This window comes from Jaculus jaculus, chromosome 19, assembly GCF_020740685.1.
Source record: "Jaculus jaculus isolate mJacJac1 chromosome 19, mJacJac1.mat.Y.cur, whole genome shotgun sequence".
Lineage (NCBI taxonomy): Eukaryota > Metazoa > Chordata > Mammalia > Rodentia > Dipodidae > Jaculus > Jaculus jaculus.
In genome coordinates this window covers 4,941,323-4,961,553 of record NC_059120.1, presented here as the reverse complement: position 1 = coordinate 4,961,553, position 20,231 = coordinate 4,941,323, and the positions used below count along the sequence as shown (strand labels likewise).

At 44.9% G+C, this 20,231-nt stretch overlaps 2 protein-coding genes across 2 annotated transcripts in view; one reads left to right on the top strand and one right to left on the bottom strand.

Annotated features, from left to right (window-relative positions):
* The window catches only part of Tnni3k (TNNI3 interacting kinase), a 248,124-nt gene that overhangs the window by 51,498 nt on the left and 176,395 nt on the right, over positions 1 to 20,231 (bottom strand). The gene's annotated exons all lie outside the window — the stretch shown is intronic.
* On the top strand, positions 244 to 13,360 carry Lrrc53 (leucine rich repeat containing 53). Its single transcript, XM_045138664.1, has 5 exons — positions 244 to 331; positions 2,755 to 3,570; positions 7,786 to 8,280; positions 10,852 to 12,631; positions 12,880 to 13,360. The coding sequence occupies exons 1-5, from the start codon at positions 244 to 246 to the stop codon at positions 13,028 to 13,030; spliced, it is 3,330 nt and encodes a 1,109-aa protein (XP_044994599.1). The 3' UTR covers positions 13,031 to 13,360.

Genomic DNA, 20,231 nt, shown 5'->3' with positions numbered 1-20,231 from the left:
AGCTCTCTGAATTTATGACCTCATGCCTTAACAGTGCATTTTAAACTCTCTTCAGAATAGAAATGGATACTAGCCATTTACCCAGCATCTCATGAGAACCCCAAGATGCTCATTACAAAGCTAAAAGCACTGAAATGGCCAAGGAGCTGTGTAGACTGAGATGATGACTAACAAATCCCAGCAGCCTGAAGTGTTTCACCCTCTGCTTTCTTTGCAGGTGGGTGGCTCATTCCCTTTGCCATCATGCTGCGGCTGACGGTAGCGTGCCCTGTGTCCTGTGTGGTGTGTGCCCAAGATGTAACCCTGTGTCACCAGCTATCTTACATCGTAGGTAATAAAAGTGTTTCTCCACACAAGCTTGTTCAGTGTGCCTGGCACATCCACTGCCACGGCGTTCACTGTATGCCCGTTCTTCGAAGCCAGCACGAGAGAGGAGACCTGTGCAAGAGCAGACTGTCTACGATGCCTAAGCAGACGGCGAGCCTTGTTTCATTTCCTCCTCCCGGTGGTCGCCACCAGTAGTATTTTATGATATTTAGAGGCAATTGTAATGTTCTTATTTTATTTATTTGAGAGAGAAAGAGAGATACAGATAGGGAGATGAGCATACCAGGGTTTCCAGACATTGCAAACAAATTCCAGATGCATGTACCTCCTTGTGCATCTGGCTTACATGGGTGCTGTGGAAATCAGACATGGGTCCTTAGGCTTCACAGGCAAGTGCCTTAACAACTAAACTAGTTTTCTGGCTCAACTGTTATATTTTTACTGCAAAAAGAGAATCAGTATTCCTGAAGTTACATATTTCCAAGAGAAAAATTAGAACACTTCAATTCTATTTTTGACTATATTTCATGCATATTTGAACCTAACATCCCATCAGCTGAAAAATAACTGAATCTAAAACCTGAAATGCTATTGTTCAGCATTAATAAGATTAACTGGATGTTCCAGTGAAACAGATGATTATCAAAGTGTGTCTCATTTTGAAAGTCTGGTCTTTTTTTTCTTGGTGGCAAATGAGCTGTAGAAATACTAACAAGATGCACTGCCTGTATTCATTACATATTGCTTGCTTAAGTCAACAATCTAATAAGACACCTTATTAACAAATTTGAGGAGAATGTGATTTACATCCTGATATCCAAGAAGAGATCAACAAGATATAAGCTCTGCCAGTGGAAATTTTTCAGTGAAAAAAATCTAGGGGAAGAGAGAGGGAAAGAGAGTAATTTCATTTCTGAAATCCCAGAAGGGAGGTATTACAATCCTCAGTGATAGGGAAAATTCTCAAGCTGATCAGGATGGTCCTGTTCCCCATTAGTATGAAAATACCCAACAACAATGACCCCTACCCATCAAGCAGGCCTCCTGTCTTCACGACATCCTTCAGTATGTGTGAAATCAGAGAGCTGATGTGTGTAGGAAGCAAGTCTCATCTATGTTGTTGCACTTCTACACAGCCTCATTTACAGAAGGCCACACATGTGAAGTTGGGTTCATAAACATGGAGAAATCTGCAGATGCCTTGCTAGTACAACTTCTGTCTGGTTCTAGACAGAGATGCAAGTCATTCAGAGTTCGTGAATTCTCCAAGGACTGGGAACCAATCTAAACAATAGCAACAAAGCCGGTACCATAAAATCAAACACTGGTGAGAGGAACTAAATGCCAAGCTGGCCAGAATAAATAGAATTTAAATAATCAGCATCACATACTTTACAGAGTACCCTGAATTTAGCCCACTTGTGCTGCTGGGGGAGAAGCCATTCTTCCAAGAGCTTGCCCTCTGAGCCTTCTTGTCTTTTATAGTGTTTGTTTCTTTGTTTCAGCTCTGCAGTCTGAATTTTCTAGGGGACTGTCATTTGCTTTCCTTGAGATTGACTACAGACCTGCAGACCTCCCATGGACAGAGTACTTCTTCATTCTTGTGATGGCCTCACTCGCTGTCAAAACAATTTTAGCATGATAAAGATGTGTACAATGGTTTCTGATTATAATACATCTTTATTGAGTTAAAATGCTTTGGTTTCTAATGACAGAACAGTGATAGCTCAGAGGTGATTAAGGTGAAGGGATTTAACAGTTGGAAGCTCCAAGTACCACCTGTCATCACGGGTGCACTTCATAGGAGGAAACAGATAGCAGACAGGAGGCCAAAATGGCTCCAACCCTGAGAGCACTGCCGGCAGGCCCTCCCGCTGTCTTGGGAGGATATAGATCCTTACCAAGTCACCAACTTTTAGCCTGAAGCCGAAAAGCTGAAACCGGCACTCCTTCTCACTCCCTCAACCCCAACCCACATCTGCACGCTTCCGAAAAGGTGACGGGCTTCCCGGCCTAAGCATCCACTGCTGGTGGCGAGCTGGCTAGGGAGCTGGGGCTTGGGCTCAGCTGTGAGGTGGTGGCTCACAGGGACAACAGAACTGTGTCATGTCAGGACATAGCTTTAGTGGTGAGAACCCTGAAATGCCACCTTCAAACCAGAATCAGTGAGGGAAGCCCAGACAAGGACTGGATAGGGTATCTAAGGGAACAGACGTGTGTCTGTTCCTCACACCACGTGTCGCACTGTTGGACAAGATCAAATCACCAGGTCTGGTAAGTGCCCAGCTTCTCCTTCACTGTGGAAGTTGGCATCGCCCTCATTTGCTTATTCTTATCCAGGTGAGGACAGCCCCTCCACTCTGACCTAGGCTGTGCTACCTCTGCTGGTGCAGAACCCACTTCTAGTCTGTGCTTTTCTTCCTACAGCAGTTCCTGTGACCACAAGGGTATTAGTCATCACTGATGGGCACCTGTCCTCCATACAGAGCACAAACCTGTCTATCTTGCTGAATCTGGCCCTGCTCTCTCTGAGCAGGAACGCCATTGTGGGTATCCAGGAAGAGGCTCTGCATGGCCTCACCAAGATGAGAATGCTGTTGCTGGGCCACAACCGCATCTCCAGCTCTTCTCTCCCTGATCACACCTTCAGCAAGCTGAGGGCCCTGCAGGTCCTGGTTCTGAGCAACAATGCCCTGGGCACCCTGCGCGGGTCCTGGTTCCGCAACACCAGGTCCCTGACCCGGCTTCTGCTGGATGGGAACCGGATCACTAACCTCACACACAGTTCTTTTGGAGACACAAGCCTACATAGGCTCAGGCACCTGGACTTATCTAACAATTTTATTTCCTACATTGAGAAAGATGCTTTCCAGCCCCTGCCTCAACTACAGGAAGTAGACCTTTCTCGAAACAGGCTGGCTCACATGCCAGATGTTTTCACCCCGCTGAAGCAGTTGAACCTTCTAAGCTTAGATAAGAACCAGTGGAGATGCACTTGTGACCTTCAGCCCCTGGCCCGCTTCCTTGGGAACTTTGTGAGGTCATCTGCTCGAACACTTCGCAATGCCAAAGACCTAAATTGTCAGGTATCTGCCCCAGCAGTGGCAGCTGCAAAGAGTGTGCTGAGGTTGTCTGAGATAGACTGTGATGCCAAAGCTCCCAACCTCACTGTGTCTCTGAAGGACAGACGTCCCCTCCCCCCACAGCAGGATGTGGCCCTGATGACTGTCCTGGGCTTTGCAGGTATGGCAAGGACGAGTGGACCTCCCTCCCCTCTGTTCTCTTGTCTGCATGCTTGAAGTGTGTAAGCGATGCCTCTCTCTGGAAACCTGAGAAGTCTGTAAGATTGTGGAAAGGCTGGCAGTGCATGGGGTGTGGGGATGTAAGCTGAGATGGACAGGTTAAGAGGAAGGTGCAGGGAAGCTGTTTAATGTCAGGTTAAGGGCCTTGGAGTTCATGAACTCCATCCTATCATGACCACCGTTACAATCTTCTGTGAGTTAGTTTGGTACTGAGACACCAGTTTCTTGTATGTAACACTGGAACATGACCATCACAATAGTTGTATTTCCTCAACCACCTCTTCATCAGAGTACTGGGCCATCTCAGTCATGACATCTTACTAATGAATGATGTAGAGTAATGTCATTAGTTGAAGACCAAATATACATGATGGTTCTTTCTCTCTCCCTCTCCATGTGTGTGTTTCAGCATGCTCCCAGTGCATAGTGTAAACCCGCCTGTAAGTCTGTGAATGGCAGTGATGGTGAGATGTGAGCATGTATGTGTGTTTGTGTGTGTGTGTGAGAGGGAGAGAGAGAGAGAGAGAGAAAGGAAGGAAGACAGGAAGAGGAAGAAAGGGAGAGAGAGAGAGGGAGAGAGAGTGAAGAACCAGAGCCCCACACACTGTACCTGACTGAGTGATATATTTTTAACCTGTGCTGTTAATCATTATTCAATAACAGGCATCTTTGGAATTAACATCAGCTTCTTAATTTCTAACAGTTATACTTTTACTTAGGATAGAGCCTGGCATCAGGTCTAGATAATGGAGGTACCTTCATTAGTAGTCAACGTCCTTTGTAAAGGAATTCAAATTACAGAAACACAAATTATTTTAAAACTGTGAAACCATGTCAGCAATTAAAAATGCTAAGAAATAGTTCACCACAAGTGACAAAAGCCATAAGCAGCACACATCTTTCCCTGAATGATCTTCTTAGAATACTAGTTTGAGGGGATGCTGAATAGATATTCCTGGGAAAATACACGGCTTTCCCAGCTGAGGGAGAGGTCAGAGGTTCACACGAGTTTGGAAGACCTAGATTAAGTGTGAAACTGAGGGAGAGGTCAGGGGCTCACACAGGATTGGAAGCCCTGGGTTAGGTGGTATGAAGCTTGTTTTCTGCAGCAGTTTATGGTCTTTCATGTTCAGATGAACATCCTGACTCTCATAGAGGAAGGGATGATGGGGCATAGTTCCTAAACTTATACTTAGTTAACAAATACCATTTCCTTGTAGAGAAAGTCAATGAATTAGTTTGCTATGGGACACTGTTTGGGAAATATTACAATATGACATCACTTGCAGTCACTTTAAGTAACATATACTCAGCAACACAAAACACAATTGCAACAGCAATCTTACAGTTAGAATTTTCTTTGTGTGTGTTCATGTGTGCTCACACGCATTGCAGTCCAGAGGACAAACTTCAGTATTTCACCTCAGAAACACTATCCACTTTTTGACACAGGCATCTCATTTGTCTGGACCTCATAACTTAGGCTAGACTGGCTGTCGAGTGAATTCCAGTGATCCTCCAATCTCTGCCTCCCCAGTGCTGGGATTATACCTGTGTATCATCATGCCTGACATTTTTCCATGGGTACTAGGGACAGAATTCAGGTCCTCATGCTTATAGGACAAGCACTTTACCTATCAAGTTACCTCCTCAGCCTCAGGTTTAGAGTTTAAATGTCCCTCAAAGGCTCATGTGCTAAGCTTGGTCACCAGGCTCTGGCACTGTTAGGAGGTGGAAGGACCTTTGGGGATGGAAGGAAGCTAGTTCATTGCAGGAACAATCTAGAAGAAGATAGGGATTTTGGCTTCTGCTTCCCCACCATTAGAGGAGGTATCTGCCACATGCTCACTACCATAATGTCCTTTCTCACCACACACCCAACTCAACATAGAAGCTGATTACAAATGGAAATTGTGAGCCAAGATAAATCTTTCCTCCTTAGAAATTGATTTCCACAGGTATGTTGTCACAGTAACAGAAATCTGCCTGACATAAGCAATTGTCGTAGGCAGTGATCACTCACTGAACATTACTATAACCATCTGTGTCATCTCATTTAATCATGAATAATGTCATCTCTATTTAAGAAAGGAAGAAACATAAATCTCAGAGATTTTAGAGTACACACAAAAAAGTGTCAGAACAGAATATGAGTCTTAAATTTCCTTATTCCACATAAGAAATAGGGACTATTTTAAAATTTTTATTATTTTCATATATTCTCAGTATATTAAACCTCAAATCTTACTTTGGAATAATCCACACTCTGGATACTGGCAGTAAAATATTTATGATATAATTATTGCTACAGCCTGAAGAAAATGCCATTGTACCTTTAATATAAATTAAATTATTTAAATACATGAAAGCACCCTTTGGGACTGTATTATTAAATACATTAAATACTGCTTATAATATCTCAACGTTTGCTTGAAGGATCTCATCAGAAATCACTCTTCCATTTATTTAGTCATCTTTAGGAGAAAATAGAGAACAGAAACAATCTTGCCTGGTAGCCTCTCTTTTCCTTTAAGTGCATCAACAGTGTTAGCCATGGAAAGAAGTAGATAGGAGCAGTGGTGAGTCCTGGTGCTGAGGCCTCATCCGCTGTCCTTACTGCCAGGGGAGGGACCATGCCTGCCTGAAATCACACCGCTAGCAGAGGCCAGCCTGGCCTTTACATGGTGACCTCTCTACCCATGCTGTACTCACACTGCGACTTACCAGTCATCACTGGCGGACCTGTAAGATGGCATCACCCAACACTTGCCATCTTAGGGTGCATAAACAGAATTCTTCCACTCATTTCCAGTCCACACCCATTTGCACAGCTCTTTCTGAGTGCCAGAGCTGAACAAGACTATCAAGGTCTATTTCCTCATAGTGCTTACTTCTACCAGGGGAGGACAGACATTGGGACATTTAAAATGAATGAGTGAACACAGAATTATACTGTGATAAAGGCTAAGAGATAAGGACAATTGGTGTGAGTAGCAGTTGTGGGACTATGACTTGGAGATTTCTGGCTTGGATCTCTCTATAGAGAATGCCATTTGTCAAGATAGGGACAGAGAAAGAATAGGGAGGGACCAATACCAGGCATTGGGAAGCACTGTCCTCTTACGTTTTCTCCCAGAGGACACATCATGTCTACCTGGCACAGGGGTGACATTACCATGCCTTCTGAAGGTGGAGCTAATTCATTAATGTTCATGAAGTAGACTGTCATTCTTATGCAAGAGAGAATTGGAAAAATAACAAGTATCTTTTTGCAAGATGATCAAATAAAACTCTGAAAGCATTGATGTAGATTTTAAAGTTAAATACAATTCTAATATGTGGAGAAGGTGTCCTAATATCACTGTGGTCATCAACAAGGTCTGAGAAATTTGCTTCAGGACAGATGGATTATAGAGTCTGAAATGCAGAGTTTACATGTGGGAGACAATGAAAACCTGGGTGAGGAAGGAAGGTCACAGTCAGACCAGAGCACATCTCAATTGCTGGGGAGTCTGGTCACTTTTTGCTAATGGGGAGTGGGGAGCCCATGCACTGGGCAGGTGGTGAATCTTTAGGGATGATTAAAATATGGAAAGAACACTGGGTGTCAATTTATCTTTGAAGATGGGATTCTTGAGACTTTCTATTCTGCATTTTAAAAAAGTATCTTATTTACAAGAGAGGAAGGGAGAGAGAGACAGGGAAAATATAGGCATGACAGGACCTCTAGCCATTGCGAATGAACTCCAGACACATGCTCTGCCTTGTGCTTCTGGATATACATGGGTCCTGGGGAATTGAAATGGGTCCTTTTGCTTTGCAAGCAAAGGCCTTAACTGCTGATCCATGTCTGCACCCTGACTTTCTAGTCTACTTTAACAATCCATAAGAATAATAAATAGGAAATTGAGGATTAATTTTTTGTAGGCTGAAAAATAATTTTTTATCTTTAATGAATTTCAGTCTCCAAAAGCCTCTTATAGATATATAGAAAGCAGCAGGATGATGCCAATTAAAATAGCCTCTCTTTGGCCTGATATATTTCCAAGTGATGATGGGCTCCATACCCATTCTGGTGCCTTTAATATTTGTGCTGTCACACTGGTGAGCCATGCTCCTCCCATGATGCTCTCCTAATCACCTCTCTCTGTCACAGGAGTTGTTGGTCTCACTTGCACGGGGTTAGTTGTATTTAACTGGAAACTCCAACAAGGCCAAGCAAATGAAGACACATCAGGAAACCTCTGTTGCAGAACTTTCAATGAATCCCTGTGTGCTCATGAGGCAAGAAATTACCACACTATGGGATACTGTAACTGCCACTTAACTCAAGAAAACGAGCTAAAGGTCATGTCTATTGTGAAGTCTAGAAAGGAAAAGCCACTTTTACAGGAAAACAGCCATCAAGCAACATTGGTATCTGAGTCCACAGCCCTGGATGGATCATTTAGAAACCTGAAAGGGAAAGAGAGTACTTCCTCTCATTCCAATGGTAGATTGCTCCATGCAGGATGCTCGGGGAATAGGGCAGCTTTTAATGATGCAGGCTCAGCTGCAAGACATTGTACAGAGAAACCTGACAAGCTAAGGAACATTCAGCCTGAAGATGTCCATTCTCAAACCCCAGCTCAGCATGTAGCAAGAACATTAGGTGGGTGTGTCTTGTGTGTTTACTCTCGTGGAAGGAGGGAATATTTGAATTTCCTCTACAGAGAAGTACTATAGAAGTCATTGTAGTTTGTATCTCTAGGAAGGCACCAGGTCTCTGTGTGTGTATGAGTGCACATGCACACATGTGTGTATACTCTAAGCAGGCATCAGGTCTCTCTGTGTGTGTAAGCACACATGCACACACATTTGCATACTCTAAGAAGGCACCAGGCCTGTGCGTGTGTGTGTGTGTGTGTGTATATACATGCACACATATTTGCATGCTGGGCGCCTGGTCCTTCCTGAGCATCAGAAGCTGAAAGATTATGTCCTTTATACCTAAAGTGAATTTTGAGATCCCACCTAAAGCTGTCTAAAAAAAAAAGAAGCCTTTAAATAGCAGAAACATTGTTAAAATTTATGGGCAAGTATCAGTTTTCACTGACACCCTTTGAGCTCTCACACCAATCCTGCAGTAAGCCCCTTCCCCACGTACGAGCCTGACATAGGAGAAGAGTGAGGCTGCGGCACTTCCTGACTCACTTCAGAAACGATGTCAGGGAACGCGCTCTGCTTGCTGGTTGTCAAGGATGATGACTTCCCAGCTCAAGGAAAGTCAGGAGTCAATTCATTGTCCCAGGTTGGGAACCAAGCGAGTCTGGCCATGGCATCTGCACTACTGTACATCGGTGATGCCAATATTCACGTACAGGTGATCAATTAAACGTATTTCTCTTTCTTTCTGAATACAGTGGTGATGCTTTCAAACCCTGCAGTGAGAACCTTGACAGCTGCTCTATAAAAACGGTTCCTGCTACTTATTTGAACTGGTTGACAATAAGCAGAGTTTTTTCTTGGAATAGAAATGACAGGTGCTGGTGAAGTAGTTCTGCCCCTGGGAATCTGGCCCTAAGGCTGTGTTTGGGGACACTGGAAAAGAAAGAATCTTCCATGTGCTGTTTCTTTATGTGGCACAAGGCAGGCTGTTTGACTATTTTGCATCATCTTCTTGCTCGTTTGGGGGCTGATGGTTTGACTTGAGAGAGAAATGGCCAAGGAAGGAAGCATCGCCCACAGATACCAGATAAGATTGGTTTACTTTAATAAAGATATAAACACTCAGCCTTTCAGCTTCATTTTAGCTTTGCCCAAAGTCCTGACCTGCCTGTGGGGCATTCCATCTTGGAAGATAATGTGGCTGGTTAACACTTCACACACCAGTCCTTGTTCACATAGATAGCACTGGTCTGACAGATCGATAATTACTTTGAAGAAATACTTGAAATTTTACAATATGCTAGAGTGGGGAGGGCTGTATTTGAAGAAAAAACACCCCAGGCCCCTGGACAGAAGTTAGTAAAACACAATGCCCTGTGCTCATAATTTGGAAATATAGAATTGTAGACTTTAGGAGATAGGAAAGACCCTAGACTAGCTGATCTCCTAGTCTGAGTTCTTATTGTGTTTATTTTTTCTTCAGTCCAGAACTGTGAGAATATGATATGTACCACAGGGTCTTTCCTCAAGTTGATTCACATGTACACATAAAGTTGTCATTCAGTTTCTCAAGCTCATCTCCAAAGTTTGATCCCAGCTTGGGTTCATCTTTTCCATTTCCTACTAAACAGAAATACTTCCTTCTTGCTCTAAACAGGAAAGATGAGGAAGAACCGGGTGAGCAGTGATTGTAAACTCCATCTTTATTGTGGATCAGAGGATAGAGTTCAATGTCAGACCCACATGTTTGAGTCCTGGCCATAGCACTGTGATGTATGATACAGGGAACACATCAAGATGTTTTTTTTTTTTTTTTCTCTCAGTAGGAAAACAGAACTTTTCCAATGCATCCTGGTGTGTATGAATATCAAACGAGATGGTAACTACTTAGTACATTTCCTAGCTCTTACTATGTTCTCAATGAATATTAATTTTTAATGTGATAACATATATCATTAATGTCATGTTTACTTGTGACATTTAAGTCATGGGCAGAGATTGCTGTGGCACAAACAAGGCAATGTATCACAATACAAATCTTACTAAAAGATATTTCATGAATATTACATTCAGTTAGAGGACGACAAAGAGACAGGGTCTTCTGTTTTCACTGAGCCAACAAGTATTTCCTTCTTGTTGTCTAGGTTACTATGTTACTCTGCCTGAGACCTGAACATTATGTAGAGCTACATCCATGTTCTTCCAAATACATTCCAAATAGGAATTGAACAATAAACTCATTATGCATTTGAGAATGATTCAGAAATTATCCATCTTTTAATAACAATACCTAACACCTATTCTAAACAGGTATAAATTGAACAACGTTTATATTTGTAGCTCTATAGTTTCTAAGCAGCCCTAGTGTTGACTGACATGTAGCCACAGAAGAGGCTACTGCACACATACCAAACTGCCAAGTGTTATTTTTGGGTTTGGCAGAAAATTAGGAAATATTCAAGTATTACCATAATCAGGGGAGTCATTTTTCACTTTCCATCAGGTGCCTGGGCATCTGTTTGGAGGGGACACCAACACTGCCTGGTGCTAAATTCCTTCATTTATTGTTCAGCAGATATCAGCAGTGACACATCCGGAAGAGGATGTGCAGCATTCCATTCAGCTTTGGAAAGAGAAGGTCTTGGGAAACATTTAACAAATGAATCATGGCAGCTTCCAATAGGAAAGAGAGACAATGCCTTACAACCTCACAGGCAGAGATGCATGGTGACAAGCTCATCACCCAAGTCCCAGGAGCCCAAAGGACACTGCCTAGAAAACAGCTTATGTAAACATACATCAAAATATGATGGCCCTTGTGGGCTGTTCAAGTGGAACATGCCTGCGTCATTTCAGCCAGACAATCCTCTTATCTGTAAATACGTGCCCTATGACCAACTTCAATGTTATCTGAAAAGAAAGAAGCCAAGACACAGAGGGCATTTGGACTCTGATAGAGTGCAGACCCAAGTGAACAGAGCTATAGGAGAATTCCCTAGGGGTGAGGCTACCAGAGATATGCTGAGGTCATCAGCAAAACCCAAGAAAACACCTTCTACAAAGAGCAATAGCTTCCATGATCCTGATTTGGTGGGGAGAAAAAGGTTGCTTCTATCACACAAACCATCAACCCACTGGAAGCAGCCAGGAAATCTAAGTGACCACTTTGATATCCCAAAATGGACTCACTTGGAGAAGAACAAAGATGGAAGCGAATGGATTATGGACCCACAGGTTCAGACAAAGAAGAGACATAGGCAATCTGATCTGAAAGGGAAAATTAAAGGAAAAAATTTAAGGATAAAATTAAATTTACATCCTTTCAGAAAAATTAGAGTCCACCCTGAAAATCCTTTGCCAGAACTTCCAAAGAAACATAAACAAACACCATTATCTAAGAAATTAGCCAGATCCTCAAAACCTGTGTCTTCTGCCAACTTCCCCCAGCAGCCAGAGAGTAACAGCTGTGTAAAACTCACTTCCACAGAACTACCTCTCCAACATGCCCTAGACCAGAGACCCAAGCACAGGAGGGCGAACACGCCTCCCCTCAGTGCTCCCAGCTGCTCTTCTGGAAACCAGGTCTCTGTGCAGGAAAGTCATTATGCATCCACTCACGCTCCTCATGGAGACAAGTCAACAGTGCCTCCACCTACCCCTTGGGATGCTGAGCACTGGGACTCACACCCTCACTCCTCAGCTGAGCAAAAGGAAAATGCTTCTCAGCTGGGATCAGAAGTCCCCAGTACCTCCCCACGCTGCTGGGGAGATGCAGGCAGTGACTTACCATCTCCACATCCCAGGCCTGCTGACCTCACAGCAGCAGAGTGCGAACTTAAGACTCATGTGCAGAACTGGCTCTCGTTGCCCCTCAGGAACCAAACACCAATTCCAGGTGACCACACAAATGGCATCTACAGCAAGGAGCACACTTCAGATCAAAATCAAGCTTTACAGGCTGAGGACCAAAACCCAAGTCATGAACAACTTGGAAAGGAAGACCGAATGTTAATGGGAAAATCCAAAATACCACCAACTGAAACAGTGGAAAGTTGTGTTGTGGACAAGGAAAGAAATGGTATAGGAAAAGAACTCCCAAACACTGAAAGCTATGATTCTTCTCCCATTCCCTGGGCACAGTCCAAGAGCAGCCCACCATTTATGTTGACAGATTCTAGTGCACACGAAAATAAGACAGAGCGTCCCAAGGAGATCAGCACTTCTCCTGGTTTTCAAGGCACTCGGTGTCCAAACACTAGCAGTGACAGAGGAACTCACAACATGGATGCGCTGTCAGGACATCACCACCCTGAAGCACGAAAGACAGACACAGGAGAGAAAGGAGAGGAAGAGGGGCCCGATGACAGAAGATAAGCTCCAGGGCATTGACTACAGACAGGCAGGAACCTAGGGAAGGCAGAGGAAGAGGGAAGCGCACACTACAGGAGCGCAGCTCTGTGGAGACCACTGATACCATTAAACATTCAAGCACCAGGAGCTTCTGGTGACCCACAAACAGCTTGTCACACAGTGAAACGGCTTCAAGTTAACAGCCACATTCAAAATCTTCAAACGGCTAAAGATAACAGTGCGCACAGAGAAGGAGCAATAGCAGCTGGGAAGCAAGGAGAGCTTCCCTCTTTCCTGAGCTAAAAAACATTAATTTTAAGGCAGAAAATGAAGGGCCTTTAATTCCTAAAAGGCAAAGTGAAGCAGAAAACTCTGCTACTAACCCTGCCCTGGGCCCACCATGAGCTGGCTATGCTAACATCTCTTTAGAGGCAGAGTAGATGAGAACAAAATCACTAGGATAGTAATCACCCCACTTTATAAAGCTCTCTTCAAAAGGACCCAGCAACACCCCAGCCTTTGCATGGATTTACAATGCGCTGTCCGTGAGAACAGTAAGTCTTCATTCCTCATGAAGGACATGTTCACAGTTGACGACGAAACTATCTCTCTCTCTCCCTCTCAAAGATGCAGCTCTGGAATCAATTGTTTGGCTCAGTTAACTGGACATGCTTTGTCCAAGAATGGGAAAGCAAGGCTTTTCCTGGTGCTGAAAAGAAAGAAGGAGGGAGCCACAAGCAAATGAAAGATTAAATATGAAACGAGCATTTGGCATTTGATGCTCATCTTATGGAAATTGTTACACGTGTCTCAATTAGCAGCATTACACCATTGCTTCCTACATAGATGATTATATATTCATGTTTGTCTGATTTGTTCTCCTAATTATGATATAAAAATAAAAAGTCAGCTGTTTGTTAACTGTACTGCATCATGGCATATTTCACCCTTTTGTAATTGTTCTGTCGATACTTATCTTAGATCTTAAGTAGAAGTCTTTAAAAACCTGTTATTCCTCTGAGAAAACAATGAAAGATTTCCAGGGAAAGACTTTTCTGTAATATCTGCAAGATCCTAAAAATCCACTTGGGGGAGCTCTCAGCCTCACTGGTTTCAGAACACGGTTTTCAGATCAACACAATGGACCAGGGACAAAAGGAACTTTACCAAGCCTTTGGGCCAGTTATTAGTATAAGCTGTTAGCTTGGATTTCTTCGGGCTCATCTCCTGACTTTGGCTTGCCACTACTGCTTGCTGTAAGCACTCCACCTTTCAAGAGAAACTAAATGTGCTTATGCATGTTAAATTTAAAGCAATAGCAAAATAAACATTTTTCATTCAAAGTAAAATTTATTTGAAAAAAAATAGAGGTATGTTTAAACAATTTCATCATTACCCAGTAAGCTGTTCAAAGCATGGTTTAGGGGTAGGTACAGGCCATTATAATATTGGAGGGGAGGCTTAAAAAATCACATTTTCTGTGCTCATCTCTGTGTCTGTCCAGGGCTGTAGGTGCTCACAGCGACATGTGGCATGATAAAGCTGACAGGGTTTCTAGGACAATGAGGACCTTGCTCACATGCCACCATCTCTTCATTCCCTATCCTGTTCAGAGTAAAAGACAGAATGATCTCGTGGTGAATGTCCTTAAGCTTTTCTCAGCAAGATTCGGCACTCTCTGGCTTTTGAAGACACTCCAGCCTTGTCTGTTTTTGTTTTGCCTGGACTCAGCTGTCATGTCCTCCTCCTGCCTCTCCTGCTCTTCCATCGTTCTGCCTGGAACCTTCACTCTTCAAGAGCTTCCTCAATTCTAATTGATGGTATTATAGAGCATCACCTTTTTTCCTGCCTATAGCTAAATTTCCTCTTCCTGTTTTTTTTCACAGCACTTGCTTCTTTACTGCAAGGTCCTTAGCTTTAATCCTGCCCCTCACTGCGAACAATATCCATGTATGTAAGGGTCTACAGCTTCCTCCTGGTCACTAGCTAACTCTCAGAGGCCATGGTTTTCTCCTGGACACATTCTTCCATTTCTGAAATCCTATCTTTCACTTCCTTATGACTCTTCCTTTGAAACAGTTTTCAGGTTTGCCCTGTCCTTAGTCTCCATAGTAACCACTGAGTCTCTGTCATGAACAACTGGATACATTGTCCTTAGTAACCAAGGTGAACAGTGAGCCTCTGACATGATCAACTGGATTGCAGAAACAGCAGTCAGCTCATGGGTCTGATTTTAGTGCTTTGTTTCAGTTTTGATCCCCTGACTTTCTATCTTGACTGCAGATATATTTTGAGGGAACTTGTTAAACTGTAGAGAACTTCATTATATAGACTTAGGATGGGAAATGGTAATCTCTGTTATAACAGTTATCCACTGTGCTTACTCTCTCCTCCTCTAGGCTCTGTGCTGAGTACTCTCTACTCCTCTAGGCACTGTGCCGAGTACTCTCTCCTCCTCTAGGCTCTGTGCCAAGTACTCCCTCCTCCTCCAGGGCCTGTGCTGAGCACTCCCCCCTCCTCTGGGACCTGTGATGAGTACTTTCTCCTCCTCTAGGAACTGTGATGAGTACTCTCCCCTACTCTAGGGCCTGTGCTGAGGACTCTCTCCTCCTCTAGGGCATGTGCCAAGTACTTTCTCTTCCTCTAGGCACTGTGCCAAATACTCTCTCCTCCTCTAGGACCTGTCCTGAGTACTCCCTCCTCCTCTAGGCTCTGTCCCGAGTACTCCCTCCTCCTCTAGGCTCTGTCCCGAGCACTCCCTCCTCCTCTAGGCTCTGTCCCGAGTACTCCCTCCTCCTCGAGGCTCTGTCCCGAGTACTCCCTCCTCCTCTAGGCTCTGTCCCGAGTACTCTCTCCTCCTCTAGGCTCTGTGCCGAGTACTCCCTTCCCCTCTAGGCTCTGTCCCGAGTACTCCCTCCTCCTCGAGGCTCTGTCCCGAGTACTCCCTCCTCCTCGAGGCTCTGTCCCGAGTACTCCCTCCTCCTCAAGGCTCTGTCCCAAGTACTCTCTCCTCCTTTAGGCTCTGTGCCGAGTATTCTCTCCTCTGCTAGGAACTGTGCCGAGTACTCTCACCTCCTCTCTGCACTAGGCTGAGTCTTCACTAGGAATGCACATACAGGAGCAGGTTAAGCACTTCAAGTCATAGGCTCAGGAAAAGAGACGTATGAGATTGCTCAGTGAAGTTAATAACCTAGAAAGCAATGAAGGGGATCACATAATGCTTTGATATAAAGATCTTGTTCTAAGTTACATCTGACAAAGGGGTTTACCACCTCAGTGGACATAATGTTCCAGTGACTAGAAAATCCCTTGTCTTTTTGCTTCCAGTGGAATTTTCTCTTGGTGGCAACTCATCTGCTCCACTCTCTCACCATGTCTTCCTTCAGTGGGTACCTCATGGTGGCTATGACCTATGATCTCAGCTCAGAGAAGACTTTGCATCTCTTTGTCCTCCAATCACCTGCTGGTCCTTTTGTATGCATTCTAATAAACTTTTGTCTTCCTAAATCTTGCATAAATTATTAATATGAATATGCAATTAATCTCCGCAATGAGTAGGACTTCAGCTCCATGCAGAGCACCTCTCTGTGTATTACCTAGCTTTTACCTTACAGTATACAGCAAGAACTCAATGATCCCATTATTGGAGGAAAATGAGAATTAGCCCAGCATTCCCTTTTTCTTTCACCACTTGTCCTGTGGACATGGTAAAGATCTTTCTGCTCAGCATAATAAAAGTGAAGCAGCTAAAACCCATCATTCCAAAGGAGCTATCAGGGCCAGGCCTGGACTGGGTGGAGGGAGCAGCCCCACATGGCAAGTTAGTGTCCCTGCTTTCCACACATGCTTTCTGCACTTCCCCTGAGCCTCATCACCAGGGCTCACTTTCTGCACTTCCCCTGAACCTCATCACCAGGGCTCACTTTCTGCACTTCCCCTGAACCTCATCACCAGGGCTCACTTTCTGTACTTCCCTGAGCCTCATCACCAGGGCTCACTTTCTGTACTTCCCCTGAGCCTCATCACCAGGGCTCACTTTCTGCACTTCCCCTGAACCTCATCACCAGGGCTCACTTTCTGCACTTCCCCTGAACCTCATCACCAGGGCTCACTTTCTGCACTTCCCTGAGCCTCATCACCAGGGCTCACTTTCTGCACTTCCCCTGAACCTCATCACCAGGGCTCACTTTCTGCACTTCCCCTGAACCTCATCACCAGGGCTCACTTTCTGCACTTCCCCTGAACCTCATCACCAGGGCTCACTTTCTGCACTTCCCCTGAGCCTCATCACCAGGGCTCACTTTCTGCACTTCCCCTGAACCTCATCACCAGGGCTCACTTTCTGCACTTCCCCTGAACCTCATCACCAGGGCTCACTTTCTGCACTTCCCCTGAGCCTCATCACCAGGGCTCACTTTCTGCACTTCCCTGAGCCTCATCACCAGGGCTCACTTTCTGCACTTCCCCTGAGCCTCATCACCAGGGCTCACTTTCTGCACTTCCCTGAGCCTCATCACAAGGGCTCACTTTCTGCACTTCCCCTGAGCCTCATCACCAGGCTCACTTTCTGCACTTCCCCTGAACCTCATCACCAGGGCTCACTTTCTGCACTTCCCCTGAGCCTCATCACCAGGGCTCACTTTCTGCACTTCCCCTGAGCCTCATCACCAGGGCTCACTTTCTGCACTTCCCCTGAACCTCATCACCAGGGCTCACTTTCTGCACTTCCCCTGAACCTCATCACCAGGGCTCACTTTCTGCACTTCCCCTGAGCCTCATCACCAGGGCTCACTTTCTGCACTTCCCCTGAACCTCATCACCAGGGCTCACTTTCTGCACTTCCCCTGAGCCTCATCACCAGGGCTCACTTTCTGCACTTCCCCTGAGCCTCATCACCAGGGCTCACTTTCTGCACTTCCCCTGATCCTCATCACCAGGGCTCACTTTCTGCACTTCCCCTGAACCTCATCACCAGGGCTCACTTTCTGCACTTCCCCTGAACCTCATCACCAGGGCTCACTTTCTGCACTTCCCCTGAACCTCATCACCAGGGCTCACTTTCTGGGCTCATGAACTTGATGCTTGTTCACTAAGCAATGGATTCTGGTCCTCATGTGTTTTTCTTTAATAAAATCCCCTTGGAATGATCATGAAGTTCAATGCGCAGATTGTTTGCCTAGCAGGCAAGAAGCCCTGGTGTAGTGTCATGTGCTAACCATAGTACTTGGGAGGCAGAGGCAGAAGGAACATAAGTTTAAAGTTATCCTTGGATACTCAACGAGTTTGAGGCCAGCATGAGTTACAGGAGACCCTGTCTCAAAACAAAATAAAAGATTACCTTCATATGCCCTTATTCCATTTTATGTTTCTCATTTCCTAGCATTTTGCTTGATGCCTATATTGTACCCCAAAACTTTTTAGAGACTGTTAATGCTTGCTTGTATCTCCAGAAGAAAACTATAACCTGATCTTTATCTAAAGTCATGAGTCCATTAGAAAAAGAAAACGGAGTTCCCTTGGTTGCTACTTTCTGCTAAAACTTGATTCAACTCTCTTTCTTGGAAAGAAGCAAATTCTGGATTAGGTGCTTGGCAAATTCATCTTCAGAAAGCATGCCTGAGGTTTGAAGTTTAAACTCAAGAAAAGGTTTTCCAAGCTATTTTAAGTCATGTAGTTTTCAAGTAAAATTCTCCAGAAATGAAAATCTAGAGGTGAATATAGAGGTGTGGACAAGCAACCATGGTGTTTGCTCATTTATTCTAAAAATATCTGTGAGCATCTGCTAGGTATGGTTCTAAGTGCACATGCACTCCCTCTGCTTTTGTAGTGTCAAGAGTCAAGTATTGAGAAGTCTCCAGCCAGTATATGAGGTAAGTGGTGAGAAGATGAGGCTATTTTCTGAGATCCTCACACCATGTCCTGTAAGAACATCCATTTTTCTTCCAAGAGAAGTGTACTCAAGAGAGGTTGCATTCTGATTTGGTCTGTGTTTGCCTTTAGAAAAAGAGTGGGAGAAGCTGAGTGGTAGGGCATGACTTCAGTGCCAGCATGAGGGAGGCTCATGTAGGAGGACCACCGTGACATCAGTGCCAGCATGAGGGAGGCTCATGCAGGAGGACCACCGTGACATCAGTGCCAGCATGAGGGAGGCTCATGCAGGAGGACCACCGTGACATCAGTGCCAGCATGAGGGAGGCTCATGCAGGAGGACCACCGTGACTTCAGTGCCAGCATGAGGGAGGCTCATGCAGGAGGACCACCGTGACATCAGTGCCAGCATGAGGGAGGCTCATGCAGGAGGACCACCGTGACATCAGTGCCAGCATGAGGGAGGCTCATGCAGGAGGACCACCGTGACATCAGTGCCAGCATGAGGGAGGCTCATGCAGGAGGACCACCGTGACTTCAGTGCCAGCATGAGGGAGGCTCATGCAGGAGGACCACCGTGACTTCAGTGCCAGCATGAGGGAGGCTCATGCAGGAGGACCACCGTGACTTCAGTGCCAGCATGAGGGAGGCTCATGCAGGAGGACCACCGTGACTTCAGTGCCAGCATGAGGGAGGCTCATGCAGGAGGACCACCGTGACTTCAGTGCCAGCATGAGGGAGGCTCATGCAGGAGGACCACCGTGACTTCAGTGCCAGCATGAGGGAGGCTCATGCAGGAGGACCACCGTGACTTCAGTGCCAGCATGAGGGAGGCTCATGCAGGAGGACCACCGTGACTTCAGTGCCAGCATGAGGGAGGCTCATGCAGGAGGACCACCGTGAGCTTGAGGCTGGCCTGGGCTACAGAGTGAGTTCAAGACCAGCATGGGATAGAGTGAAACTGTGCCTCAAAAATAAATAGAAAGCCGGGCGTGGTGGTGCACGCCTTTAATCCCAGCACTCAGGAGGCCGAGGTGGGAGGATTGTCGTGAGTTCGAGGCCACCCTGAGACTCTGTAGTGAATTCCAGGTCAGCCTGGGCTACAGTGAGACCCTACCTCTAAAAACCAAAAAAATAAAAAAATAAAAGAGAAAAAAATAAATAGAAAGAATGTTTATAAAAAGAACTCACTTTCTTTTTACAAATGTTTAAAGTAGGGCTTATTCTACTGCTCTTTTGGTGAGATACTTTCTGAAATAGAAACAAACTTCCTTTATCAGATATTTGTAAAGGAGAAAGTGTTTAGAAAGAAGTAAAAACCAAGGCAACAAATCACAGGATGGATAGGAGTCAACATGTAAGAGTCATCAGGAATTTACATCTAAGGATCTCCAGCAGGATGTGGAGAACACTGCCCTCCATTCACAGGGAAACCAATGGCCTAAGGTCGATGCACAAGGGTTTTGTGGAAGAGGGGGCAGAAAGAATGCAAGAGCCACAGAGTGGAAGGGAATGTCCAGAGGCACTGCCCCCCATGGCTGACTGATGCTCTCACATCTCATAACTTTCAAATCTAGGGGGAACATCAACAATCCCACTGAGGAGTCCCCTCAGCAGAATGGGGACAGGGAGGAGGCAAATGATGGTACTAACATATGATATATCCACACGACTTTCTTTTTATAAAAAAAAAAATACCAAGAAAATGAACAATCCATTCAAAAAGTAGGTTATGAA